Source organism: Quercus robur, chromosome 2, assembly GCF_932294415.1.
Source record: "Quercus robur chromosome 2, dhQueRobu3.1, whole genome shotgun sequence".
NCBI lineage: Eukaryota > Viridiplantae > Streptophyta > Magnoliopsida > Fagales > Fagaceae > Quercus > Quercus robur.
The window spans coordinates 33426771-33441687 of record NC_065535.1 but is presented as its reverse complement, the minus strand read 5'-3'; the positions used below and the strand labels follow the sequence as shown (position 1 = coordinate 33441687).

At 36.9% G+C, this 14917-nt stretch overlaps 1 protein-coding gene and 1 pseudogene across 1 annotated transcript; one reads left to right on the top strand and one right to left on the bottom strand.

Annotated features, from left to right (window-relative positions):
- The first annotated feature begins 1897 nt into the window (after positions 1–1897).
- On the top strand, positions 1898–2577 carry LOC126706408 (late embryogenesis abundant protein At1g64065-like). Its single transcript, XM_050405832.1, has one exon. The coding sequence runs from the start codon at positions 1904–1906 to the stop codon at positions 2561–2563; it is 660 nt and encodes a 219-aa protein (XP_050261789.1). The 5' UTR covers positions 1898–1903; the 3' UTR covers positions 2564–2577.
- Positions 2578–6514: 3937 nt separating this feature from the next.
- LOC126706399 (histone H4-like) lies at positions 6515–6963 on the bottom strand (annotated as a pseudogene).
- Between the last annotated feature and the right edge of the window lie 7954 nt (positions 6964–14917).

Here is a 14917-nt window from a genome sequence, read left to right as displayed (position 1 = left end):
TTATCCACCCGTAACTGGCAATAACAACATGTAATTAAAGATTTGTTATGAAAATGTAGTGAATATAACATTTTTTAAATATAAATCCTCAAATATAAATCCTCTACCAATCATAACTTATTGTCTTTCTCTAAAAAAAATCATAACTTATTGTTATGTATTATTTTAACTTTCCTTATAAAATACACAAGTTTAAAATATCTTTATTGTATTCCTCATACGTTTTTCCTAATATATAGAGGTTCGTCCCTCTTTCCTTATAAAATAACAAATATATACTCTCTTCTTTAGATCATTCACATCAGTCTCACCAATTTAATATTTTAGCAAAAATTTATTTAAACTCAACCAAAACAAGCATGCATCAACCTCACTAAATTAACTTAAGTTTTTAAAGAGGATAGTCTCATCTGTATGTGTAGTGAGCCTTTATCCTCATTACATTAAATTTCAATGTTGATAAAGTATTGAGGCTGATGTATGTGTATGAAAATAATAGATAGCTAAACTAGCAAAAGTAGAGTTTTTTAGATTAATTTAGCTAAATATTTGAGGAGACTGATGTGAATGCTCTTAGCTTTTGGTTTCTCGCTTTCTCCTTGTACATTTATATCCCCATTCAAACCTCAATGGTCAATACACTTAATTCGACCTTATTAAATTAAATGAGCCTTTGCATTATTCCTTAAACAATATTATCTTAGCATGTTTCTTCCAAAATGTGTAGCTTATTTACCATTACCTTATTAAATGAGTCTTTTAATATTATCATAATGGACAAAATTTATATACAGTATCTTAGGTACTATTTCTTAGGTCCCCCTCTTAAAATTAAGCAATGTGACTATTTAACTAAAAAATATACTTCTATCTCAAGAGAAAAAATCCACATAGCAAAATTTTAAGAAGGGACCTAAGGAACAGCACCTAAGTCTTGCTTTATCATAATTATTGCATAAAATTTGTCATAAATATTACATAAAAGTATGCCTTTTAAAATTGGAAAATTATTAGGTACTTCCGGAGTACCATAAATGCGTACTCCCCTTTCTCATATGAATGGTTGGTCCCACCATGAATTTAATTAGTGGGACCTACCATTCATGTGAGAGGAGGAAGTACGCATTTATGGTATTCCGAGAGTACACAATAATTTCCCTTTAAAATTATTTATTTTAACCACCACATACCTTTAACATAATGTTCATTTCACAAAAACAAGCTCCACGTAAAAGCTTCACGCAAAAAAAATACTCTTTAAAGAACCATAAAAAGTCCGTTTCCTTTCAATCAGGACGCATAACAACATTTCCTTACAATCAAATATTCCTTCATTCATAAGCAAGAGAACATCTAGACGTCATGATCAACAAATCCACCCTAATTATAAGACGCATTCGCTGGCTGCACTATTAATTTATACTATATACAAGCACTTACTCAGCTGCCATTTACACAAATAGTTACTCCAACTAACAACATTTCCTTACAATCAAATATTCCTTCATTCATAAGCAAGAGAACATCTAGACGTCATGATCAACAAATCCACCCTAATTATAAGACGCATTCGCTGGCTGCACTATTAATTTATACCATATATAAGCACTTACTCAGCTGCCATTTACACACATAGTTACTCCAACTATATATTCCAAACCCCTTTCAGAGAAGTGGGTTCCAGTTAGCTCAACTGGTAAAGTCTCTGATAGTTGTATAAGATATCTGGGGTTCAACTAATTGGTGTCTTTGGTCTGATGATAAAGAGCTACCATCAGGAACGGACGCTGTAAGTTGAAACTCTAAAAAAAAAAAAAAAAAAAAAAAAAAAAAAAAAAAAAAACCCCTTTTATTGAAGAAATTGCAAGAAAACTTGTCCATTCACAATTCGCAAAGAAGAAAAATGGTTGATCAAGCGAACAAACAGGTGTACCCTTCAGTACCAGCAGATAGGCAATTTAGAAGAACTGATGAAAACATTGAAGACTCTGGCCCTTTAATACCTGATCATGTGCTCAAGCGAAAGAAAAGGATCAAGTTAGCCATATATATTTCTGCTTTTGTTGTGTTTGAGATCATGATCATCACGGTCTTTGCACTCGTTGTGATGAAAGCTAGGACCCCCAAGGTCAGGTTAGGCACTAATGTCACATTCCAGAACTTCGAAACTGGAACCCAAGCAAGACCTTCCTTCGACTTGAGCTTCACAGCCCAAGTTCGGGTTAAGAACACAAACTTTGGTCCCTACAAATTTGATAGCACCAATGCCACCTTTATGTACCAGGGTGTGACAGTGGGGCAAGTCACTATTCCTAAACATACGGCTGGGATGCGTTCGACAAAAAAAGTTACTGTCACAGTTAATGTAAATTCAAACGCCCTGCCATCCACTACCAAACTTGGAAGTGAGTTAGGTGCTGGGGTTTTAACTCTAAACAGCCATGCCAAGCTTAAGGGGAAAGTGGTGTTCATGCTTGTGATGAAGAAGAAGAAGTCAGCCGAAATGAATTGCACTATGACCGTTGATTCGTCAACAAAGGCGGTCAAATCTATGATTTGCTAGTCAGCATAATTGCTGTTCAGCTTCATTCTTCTGCTTCCCAAAACAAATAAATAAATAAAATCTAAATTCAATTTTTTATCCTTTCTTTTAAATATTTACAATACACTGCTGCAACTAGTATATGAGGAGATGTCAATTAAGTTAAAAACTTTTGTAATTTTATCATTTTATAAGATTTGCTGTTTGTTGTATTTATTATAATTTTGTGCATATACATATTTATTGACCACAATTTAATATTTGAGAATATATCTTCCGTGAGAATTGATAATTTTTTTTTTCCATATTGAATAGTAATATCAATATGTCACACATGCCAAAAAAAAAAAAAAAGAGAGAGAGAAAAAAAAATCTTCACCATAGGCTGAGAGACCAATTCATCTACAAACAACCAAGCAGGATCATTAATTAAGGACCGAATTAGATTCCAGAAAAAACTAGTTAGGGATTTAACATAAACTTAGGTTATCATTTGTTACAAGTTAACAATAAAATCAAATATTAAATTGGCACCAAATCGTCCCAAAATATGAAGATTTATAGTATGCAATCAGCATGTGCTAGAATTTAAAATTTGTCAACTAATTATTATGTTTGAGCATAAACTTATTTTAGTTTATTTTATTTTATTTCAGAGTCATGTTAATTAGTGCATAAATTAATCTGTCAAGCATTTGTGATTCCCTTGTCCGAAAATGATGCTTACATTACATTCAATGGGACGGTTCACGGTTGAATGTAATTCTATTGGTAAAATCGGAACAATTTTATCAATTTTTTTTCTTTTTCTTTTTCTTATTTCTTTCTTTCTTTCTTTCTTTATTTTTTGAGATGAACTGCAGATAATTAATTTGTACCTCCTACAGAATTGCATCTCGATCTAATCTAGCATCAAGTAAGCAGTTTTGGAAAGGGCTATGAAATTTGAGTATTAAATAAGATTAAGCACTTTGCCTGGTGTGCACGTAACAATGTTTTGCCAACAATGGCTAATCTTCATCGATGACACATTATCCCGAATGATATCTGTGAGATTTCCAAGGTTCAACCTGATCACCAGATTCATGCACTATGGTCATGTAAAGAAGTTGAAGCTGTATGGGGCTCTTTCCAATGGGCTCACCATGCTGCCTCCCCACCCCCTGTGAACTTTGCAGATCTGCTAGCTAAAGTTATGCAGATGCATGATGACTTCTAGGAAAGAAATTTTCACTCTTTGTGCATGGTGTTTATGGAATCGTCGAAACACTATACGGCTTGGCCTCCCTATGCAACCATTGTCTAGTATTAGTTCCATTGCAGGTAGAATGCTTTAAGAATTTCTTGCTGTCCAAGACCCGCCCCCAGCAGCACCTTCATCCGTGCCCCAGCACCAATGGCGTCCCCCTGATCTTCACAGTTTCAAGGCCAATTTTGATGCGGCGGTCTTCCAAGCAACCAACACAGCGGGAATTGGTGTAATCATTAGAGATAGCAATGGAGAAGTAATTGGTGCTTTATCAATGCCAATCCCGCTTTCTCAATCGGTGGCAAAATTGGAGGCTCTTGCTTGTCGACGGGCAGTGCAATTTGCTTTGGAAATTGGCTTAAGGAGGGTGACATTTGAAGGTGATTCGGTGACAGTTATTAATTCAATTGACCGTGGGTTTCCAGAATTTTTTCCATAAGGGAATATTATTGATGACATTCGGTTTCAAGCTTCTGCTTTTCAATTTTCATGTTTTTGTCATGTTAAATGCAATTGTAATATTGTGGCTGTTGCTCTAGCAAATAGGCTAAACATTGTGTGGGGTTGCAGGTTTGGTTGGAAGACCTACTTGAAGATATTACCCAATTAGTCTTATTTGATGTTCATTGAGTTATTTTTAATAAAGCCCCAGGCTGGTTTCTCAACCCCCCCACCCCCCCAAAAAAAAAAAGAAAAAAAAGAAATAACATCATGAAATAGCATGTGGAAAAATAGAAAAACTGACTCATAAATCATTTTGAGAACATGTCTCCCAACTTATTTTAGCACTCCAATCCCCACTAATAAAGGAAGCTTTAAGTTGTATATTAGGTTATATATAATGGGAGACTCTTGATATAATACTCCTAAAATCACATGAATTTTTTACTTATTATAATAATGGCAAGACTTAGGTACAATACATAAATGTTGTTCCTTAAGTTTTGTCATGTGGATTTTTTCTCATGAGATGAAAGTATATTTTTTTTAATTAAATAGCCACATGGCAAAATCTTATGAGAAGAACCTAAGGAACAACATCTAAAATACTATACGTAAGTTTTGTCCTTATAATAAAGTCACAGTTTCTCATTGTTTTTGGAGATTGTGTGTACAATGTGTGCAATAAGAGATGTGCACTAAACATTTCCCTTTCACTTACTCCTATTATACTAGGAGTCTCCCAACTAGGTTGGGTAACCACTAACTTCACAACTCAAGGGTAAAACATAAAGAGTTCATAGTAGGTTTAACATATTTAATTTCATAGCATATTTTCAAGTATAATAACTTTCAACAACCAAATTTTCACAAAATTTTCAAAATTCATTGTTAATAAGATTTTCTATCAATTTCCTAAATAACATAAACAAAGAAGAAGCACCTTTAAAATTTCCACACAATTCAATAAATTCATGAATTCCATTATCAAATGATAAAATCAAAGCTGATCATGTGTTCTAAGATAACAAATTATGCATTTTTTTTTTTTTTTTTTCATATTGAAACTAACATGATGCATTTTTTCATAAATCACTAAATAACAACAACAATTCATATAGTACTTTTTATAAAAACCATCACACATATATATATATATATATATATATATATACTAGACTCATCACACGAGCTTTGCGTGTGCAAAAATGCTTTTTTTTTTTTTTTTTTTTTTTTAGTGTTATAATGTTTAAAATGCTTTTTTTTGTATTTTTTGATTTCCTTTTTTTTTTTTTTAATAAAAGTATTTGAATTCAAATAGATAACAAATACAAATAGGTATCAAACATTTGAATAAAAATGAGAATAACGGTTTTTTTTCCCCTTCTGTACATGAGATAGAATTACTCTTTTAACCCCTTTTTTTTTGTAGGAAAAAAAAAATTAAACTAAAGGTTATGTTATTTTAGAATTTGTATGAAGATATTTTGGTATGTCAAAAATTGAAGACAAAACAGGAGAATCATCTTATTAGTAGTAGTAGTAGTAAAGAGTGTGTGTGTGTGTATATGAGTACAATGTTCCAAAATGTGTTTTTTACCTTCAAATGAAGTATACAAAAAATTTTATTTTTCTATGGTATATAAATAGAATGTAGGCAAAAATCACATTTTCATCCCTACATTTTCACGCGATTCTCGCTTTGGTCCCTATCTTTTATTTTCACCGCTTTTAATCCCTAACTAGAAAAATGTCTTTCATTTTAGTCCTTTCCATCAATGCCCTAACGGCAAATTCCTATGTGGCAGACGGAATTATTAAAATAATAATAAAAAATTTATTTTAGCATTTAAAAATGCCATGTCAGTATCTAAATTAAAAAAAAAAATTTATTTTATTAATTTTAACTAAATAAAAAAATTTTAAAACAGAAAAAAAAAAAATCACCTTAATTGAGATCTAAATGTGTCTTGAACAAGAACAATAAGAACATAAACTCAGATCTAAGAACACAAAATTAAGATCCATAAATCACAAAACCAGAAAAGAGAAAGTTGTGGTGATCAAAATCATAAACCAATTCTCTACTTGCTTACTAAGAAAATCATAAACCAAACTAAAAAGTAGAATTACACATTCAATATATTAGCTTGAGCTCCAAATTTTCCAAATTCAAATTATTTAATTAGAGATTTCGTCCACTTTCCAAGCAACAGATTTTCTAACAGGAAAAACCACAACTACAACACAAACAGAATTAAAAAATAAAAAATAAACAGCAAATTCCATTACTTGAATCTGAGAGTGCGAAATTACAGAAATACAACCTAAAAACAAGGAACGAAATCCAGATCTAGAGGTAAGATCTACAACAACCACCACAACTAAGTACACAAATCTAATCATAATCTCAAGATTCTTAACCACCAAACCCATAGAGAGTCCTTCCTTGCCTCTTCAAGGCATAGACAACATCCATGGCCGTCACGGTCTTCCTCCTTGCATCCTCAGTGTAGGTCACGGCATCACGGATCATGTTCTCCAAAAGGATCTTGAAGATGCCACGTGTCTCCTCGTAGATCAAACCACTGATACGCTTCACTCCACCCCTGCGAGCCAAACGACGAATTGCAGGCTTTGTGATCTCCTGGATGTTATTGCGAAGAACCTTACGATGTCATTTCACTCCTCCCTTGCCCAAACCCTTGCCTCACTTTCCACGCCCAAACATTTTTTGAGAAATTGAAAGAACAAAAGAGTTTTCTGGGATTTGAGATTTGAAATTGGAATTGGTTGTGATTTTGATGCAAAAGTTGTGGTGTCAAGTGCAGCAAGGAGGTTGAATGTGTAATTCTACTTTTTAGTTTGGTTTATGATTTTCTTAGTAAGCAAGCAGAGCACTGGTTTATGATTTTGATCACCACAACTTTCTCTTTTCTGGGTTTGTGATTTTGGATTTTAATTTTGTGTTCTTAGATCTGGGTTTGTGTTCTTGTTATTCTTGTTCAAGACACACTTAGATCTCAATTAATGTAATTTTTTGTTTTTATTTTTGTTTTTTATTTTTTATTTAGTTAAAATTAATAAATTAATTTTTTTTTTAATTTAGATGCTAACATGGCATTTTTTAATGCCAAAATAAAAAAAAAAATTATTATTATTTTAATAGTTCCGTCTGCCACGTAGGACTTTGCCGTTAAGGCATTGACGGAAAGGACTAAAATAAAATGCGTTTTTCTAAATGAGGACTAAAAGCAGTGAAAATAAAAGATAGTGACCAAAGTGGAAATCGCGTGAAAATGTAGGAACGAAAATGTGGTTTTCGCCTAGAATGTAATATGTGTTGGATTGTGTGGCCAAATAGGCCAAAATATGAATTTTGAATTGTGTGACCAAATTACCCACAATATGTATGTGTGTAATGGTCTTAAGAAATTACCTTACACAATGTTGTACATAAAATTATTTGAATGATGGAATTGCATGTTTGGCCATGATTGACTATGTGGTGTTTGACATGGTTAAACATGCAATTGAGATTTCTCAAGGATAATGAGTTGTGAGTGAGAGTAGTGAGATGGATAAGAGACAGTTGAATTTAGCGTTTAAATAAACATTAGAGGCTTTAACATTCATGTCCTAATTTGTAGGAACTAAAATGAACATTGTCAACTTTTGTTTGACTTTAAATATCCCACTTGAGCTCTTTGGATAAGATAACCACACAAAAATCCTATAGAATGAAAAATTTACTACAACCCAAACACTATTTCACTCTTATATCTCCATTTATTTATACGTTTTTAGATATTCATTGTTTTTACTAATTAAGAGTTATATTTCAATTTTACTTTAATATGTGAGGTGATCCTACTTTGGAAGTGGAATGATGGGAAAAAAAAAATTAGGGTTGAAGACAAATTTTCAGAATCTTGCCTGAGTTAAATTCAATTCCCTCAAGCAAAATGATTGTGCTCGCAAATGACAATCAAAGTGCATGCAAACTTTCTTCTAACATATTTTACGTATACTAAAAATTTTGTCCAAATGAAATCTTTGACTAATTAATTGTAGTTTTCAAAATTATGTTGAAAAATGAGCCAAAATGACATATTTCTATTCTTAACAACAAGTAACTAACGTGCTGATTGAGACACAAACCTACTCCCCACACCATATAGACGTACAAGTTCTTATGCCTTCCACCCAACCATGGAGATTGATTGGTTTATACGGATACTCGGAGGAACAGTTGAAGCCCTAAACATGGAGATTAATGAGGCACCTGTATAATTGGTCTACTCTTCCATGGCTATGCGTTGGAGACAATAACGAGATATTGGTCTCCAAGGAAAAGAATGGACGGCATCCCAGACCATTACCACTGATGCTTGCATTTCGAAACACCTTGTTGGCTTGCAGACTGATTGATCTTGGCTACCATGGTTACGAGTATACATGGCGGAATGGGCGTGAGGGAGAAGATTTTGTCAAGGAAAGACTGGATAGGGTGTGTGCTTCCTTGGGCTAGTCAGAACTATACCCAGCGGCAAAAGTGCACCACTTGACAGTGTCTTACTCCGACCATGACCCGATTCTAATCACCACATCTCCACAGAACGTCCAACACAACTGGAGGTGACAAAAGATCCACCAGTTCGAAGAGAAAAGGGTGGCCCATTTGGAGTGTGAAAAAATAATCTGAGATTCATGGACACAAACTCAGCCTTTGGGTTGCCCAATGTATTGCCTTTTCGAGAAAATTAAAGCTTGCAGAGCACACTTGGTTGCATGGAGTAAATCTACCTTCGGAAACACAAGAACCCGCCTAACAGAAAAGCAACAATTACTTGAGGAATTAGTGGCACAAGGGTATGAATCAAACCAGGAGCGCATAAATATATTGAGGAGGGAGATCAATGAACTGATACACCATGAGGAAGTGTATTGGAGGCAGCGGTCTAGGTCCATATGGCTTCCAACTGGTGATAAAAATACAAGATTTTTTCACCAAAGGGCTAGCCAAAGGAAGAAGAAGAACACCATAAAAGGTTTGCATGATAAAGATGGGGTGTGGCAAACAGATATGGGGAAAATTACCTCTATTGTTGAGGAGTACTATGATGACTTGTTTAAAGCCCAAACTCAAAGGCACATGGAAGGGGTGCTGGAAGTAGTTGAAAACGTAGTCACGGATGACATGGCCCAATCCTTAACACAACCATATTCAAAAGATGATGCAAGGAGAGCACTTTTCAGTATGCACCCATCTAAATCACCCAGACCGAATGGTATGACCCCTTTCTTTTTTCAAAAATTCTGGCATATTGTTGGTCATGATGTTACATTTGCTGTGTTATCTGTTTTACACTCTGAAAAATATTTGATGAAAATGAATTACACACACATTGTACTCATACCAAAAAAAAAAAAAAAATGACCCACAAAATATCATGGAGTACTGCCCCATAAGTTTGGGTAATGTTGTATCTCGAATTATATCCAAAGTGCTTGCAAATCGGGTAAAATCTTTTTTACCCAAAATTATATTTGATGCCCAAAGTCTTTTATTCCTGATAGACTAATCACAGATAATACCACGATGGCGTTTGAAATGCTACATCGAATGTGCTATAGGAGAAAAGGAAGAACCGGGCACATGGCAATCAAACTCAATATAAGTAAGGCTTACGATAGAGTGGAGTGGAGTTTTCTTCAAAGGATCATGCTTAAGATGGGACTACCATGATAATGGGTGAATTTGGCTACGGAAACAATTTGTACAGCATCCTATTCGGTACTTATCAATGGGGAGCCAAAAGGCCTCATAACTCCTACCCGTGGAATAAAGCAAGGTGACCCTTTGTCTCCTTACCTCTTCTTATTTTGTGTTGAGGGTTTATCTTCTTTGATCAGAAAGGTTGTGACTACAAATAGATTGAAGGGGATCCAAAGTTGCCGGGGCGGTGTTCGTATCTCTCACCTCCTCTTTGCAGATGATAGCCAGTTATTTTGTGAGGCTAAGATTACTGAATGCCAACAACTTCTTGACATCCTTACACAATATGTGGAAGCCTCGGGTCAAGCAATCAACAAAAAAAAAAAACCCCACAATCTTCTTTAGCAAGAACACTACTCCTAGAATCAAGGAGGAAATCCAGACTTTGTTGGGTGCTCAAGTCATCACAAACTATGAAAAATACCTTGGTCTTCCTATGGTGGGGGGAAAATCCAAGGTGAACACGTTTAAGGGCCTACAGGAAAGGATAACAAAAAGGGTGATGGAGTGGAAGGAAAAAACTATATCAAAGGCGGGAAGGGAGGTTTTGATCAAGACGGTAGCACAAGTAATACCCACTTATTCTATAAGTATTTTCAAATTCCCTAAGAAGGTGTGTGATGACATAAATTCGGTGTTGGCTAAGTATTGGTAAGGACAAACTCATAATGAGAAGAAGATCCATTAGATAAACTGGAATAGGCTATGCACCCCAAAAAACAAGGATGGAATGGGCTTTCGGAATATCCACACTTTCAATCTAGCCATGCTAGCCAAGCAAGCGTAGCGTTTGATCATAGGTACACAATCCCTTTTTTATAAGGTATATAAAGCCAAATATTTCCCTAACTGCTCATTTCTAGAGGCAAAGATTGGCCAAAATCCTTCTTTTGTGTGGCGTAGTTTGATGGTTACAAGGGATATTATCCTTGAGGGCTCAAGGTGGCAGATTGGTGATGGGTAGAGCATCAACATCCATAATCACAAATGGCTACCCCGCCACCACTCTTCAAACAGGGTGCTAACACGTCCTTAAAGGTGGGAGACCTTATTGACCAGCAAACCAATCAGTGGAACAGGCCCTTGATACAAAACACTTTCATGCAGTCCACACAGGAAGATAGCCTTAGCATCAAACTTGACGATCCCTAAATACTGGACATATTATTTTGTAAAGAAAACAAAGCCCAATACTTCACAATCCGATCTGCCTACCTTGTTGCCCTTCGTTTGAATTGTTAGTGTATAGCTTAGACTAGTTTAGCCCATTGGGCTTAGCCCAGTATACTGTACTTGTAGTTTACTCCTTTTACTTGTACTGCACACATACCTAGCCTATATAAGGCTCTCTATTGTACATTATTATATATACATCAATATACAGACTATTCAGTATTTCTCATACTTTATATTCTTAACATGGTATCAGAGCTATTCCTCTGACTTTCTGGTTCCTGTGGACATCTCCGTCGTTCTTCCGCTGCCCTCGCCTTCATCCAGTAGCCACTATCAGAAGCGAGTCACCGCCGTCACGCCCATAGTCCCAGCAACTCTCGGATCTCATCGTTCTGCTCATCCAACGGTCAAAGCAAAGGCATTGAGTGACAAAACAGACAATCCCGAACAAAACCCAACCAAGAAGGCCCAGAAAACACCTTAGATGCGCCTCCATGCGCCGCCTGAAGTTTCTGCCTCACGAGCACGCGCTCCACGCATCGCCACGCGCCGTCACTCTCCTCACGCGCCACACGCGCTAGATCACACGACCTCCACGTGCCCACACGCACTCACACGTGCCCACACGCTTGCTCTATTTCACGAACTGCCACGTCAGCCCTAGGGTGACGTCACACTGCCACGTCAGCACACGTCATCCGTTGACTGTTGACTTGACCAGACCAGATCGTTGACCGTTGACTTTGACCGTTGACCGTTGACCAAGTCAAAATTTTTCAACAGGACCTGTCTTGCTCAATTTTTCGTGTAGATTCTGATTTTGGGACTCGTTTCTACATTTGAGGTCTCTAAATCTCACTTTTTGGTCATTTTCTTCATTATGGCTCAACAAAGTGAACGAGATATCATACGTTCTATCACCATCGTGTTGGATAGTCCTACTAGCTATCATGCATGGTCTCAGAATATGACTATCTTTCTCAAGGGTCGTAAACTGTGGAGATATGTGACTGGTTCAATTCCTAAGCCAGTACCAAACCCTAAGTCCAAAACCACAGCTACTGAAGAGTCTTCCAAGACTGCTGTTACAACAGATGATTATGAAGAACGTCTAAAGGAATGGGAGAGTATTCAAAGTAAGATCTTGTCTTGGTTTATCAATACCTCTATTCCCTCTTTTCATAATCTTCTTCCTCGTCTTGAAACTGCTGAGGCTGCTTGGAAATTTTTGGCCGATCGCTATAACTGCACTAATGATTCAAGCTTGGAGTTTCACATTGAATCAAAACTTTATCAAATGCGCCAAGAGATAGGTCAGTCTATTTCTAATTTTTATTCTCAGACTTCTACTATGTGGGAACAACTCTTTGCTGCAGATCCTCCACTGGTGTGTTCTAAGGACATTGAGCTCTTTGTCAAATATTGGGATCGCCATAAATCTATGCACTTCATGATGGGTTTACGTGAGGATTTTGAGCCTACTAAGGCTTCTCTGCTTAGCCAGTCTCCTACTCCTTCTCTTGATGCTGCAGTAAAGGAGCTCATTTCTGAGGAGAATCATCGGCCTACTTATCACATGACATCATCTGATCATGTATTGGCTACACCCTCACCACAGCCTCCCATTGTTGCATTCACTGCTCCTCCATGAATAAACTCTGGGCGTCCCACCTCTCAGTCTTCCAAAGGTACTCACTGCAAGTTTTGCCGTGCCAAAAGCCATCACATCTCTGTTTGTTGCAAGCTATAGAAATTTGTACAAGAGCAGAATAAAGCTTCTCTTCCTCAGGCAGCTGCTGTATGTCCTTCAGATCCATCAGTTCCTACAAGTCCATCTTTGGCTTCCTCACTTACTACAACTGATATTGAGGCAGTTGTTCAATAGGTTTTATCCCGCACTTCCACTGCCCTTCTGTCACCTCAGGTAAACAACCTTGGTTTTTTGATACTGCATGTTGTAACCATATGACTCCTGATGAATTCCAATTTTCTGATAAGGCACCCTTAGAACATCCAATCACCATTTACACTGCTGATGGAACTCCTATGCCTGTTAGTCATAAAGGAACAATCTCTTCTCCTTGTTTATCCCTTACTGACACTTTTCATATTCCAAAGTTATCCCTCAATTTGCTTTCTGTTGGTCAACTTTGCGAATTAGGCGTAGATATTCTATTTACTAATCATGGTGTGGATGTGCAGGATCCCCGGTCGGGTCAAGTGCTTGGGACAGGCCGTATGGTTGGTCGAATGTTTGAGGTTCATGACTTGAAGATTCCTTCACAAGTTGTTTCTGCAGCTGCTACCACTGCCACCTCCTCACCTGATCTATGGCATGCTCGTCTTGGTCATCCATCCTTATCTTGTCTTCAGTTGTTAGCTTCTCAAGGTCATTTAGGTTCAGTTCAGTTTCAAAAATTTGATTGTACTTCTTGTCATTTTGGCAAACAAACAAAATTGCCCTTTAATAAAAGTGACTCCTTTTCTTCTGCCCCTTTGATCTTATACATTCTAATATTTGGAGTCCTGCACCTGTTCCCATTGAGGGGGGATCTAAATATTTTGTCATATTTGTGGATGATTTTTCTCGATATACTTGGATTTATCTACTTCACCATAGGTCTGAACTTGTGTCTATTTACCAAACATTTCATAAAATGATTGAAACACAGTTCAATTGCACCGTTAAAGTATTTCGGTCAAATAATGCTCAAGAATATAATGATAAATCTTTCCTATCCTTTTTAGACAGTCATGGTACTCTTCCTCAGCGGTCTTGTCCTTACACCTCTCAACAAAATGGTCGTGCAGAACGAAAACATCGTCACATTCTTGATGTTGTCCGTACCCTTCTCATTTCTGCCTCTCTTCCTGAGCGCTTTTGGGGTGAGGCCGCACTCACTGCTGTGCACACCATTAATTGTATTCCTTCACCAACTACACATAACAAATCACCATTTGAGCTTCTCTATGGTCAAACTCCTGACGACTCCTCTCTTCGGGTTTTTGGTTGTGCTTGCTTTATCTCTCTTCCTCCTCATGAACGAACAAAGCTCCAACCTCGTACTCGTCTCTGTTGTTTCCTTGGTTATGGTGTGTCTCAAAAAGGGTTTTGCTGCTATGATCCCATTTCTCATCGCCTTCGTGTCTCCCGTTATGTTGAGTTTTGGGAACATCGTCCTTTCACGAGTCTTCAGCAGTTTCCTGCATCTTCTTCCTTAGAGTCTCCCATTTTTACTGATCTTTTCCTCCCTCTCTATCCTGAACTTGTAGAGGATTCTTCAACATCGGCTGCCTCTCTAGACGACTCATCTCCGGTTCTGTCTCCGGCATATGACCCGCCTGTCTTGGATCCTGTGGCACCACCCTCTCCTAAGTCTCTTGTTGGTCCTGAACTTCGTCGTTCCACTCGGGTAAGCATTCCTCCCCTTTATCTCACTAATTATCATTGCTTTCTTGCTCTTGCCACCCTCTATGAACCTCACCCCTATCGTGAGGCCCATACTGACCCTCATTGGCAGCAAGCTATGAATGAAGAACTAGATGCCCTTCATAAGAATCACACTTGGGATATGGTTGATTTGCCTCCTGGTCAGTCTGTAATAGGTTGTAGATGGGTTTACAAGATCAAGACCAAAGCTGATGGATCTATTGAACGATACAAGGCTCGCCTAGTTACCAAGGGCTTTACTCAGGAGTATGGTATTGACTATGAGGAAACATTTGCTCC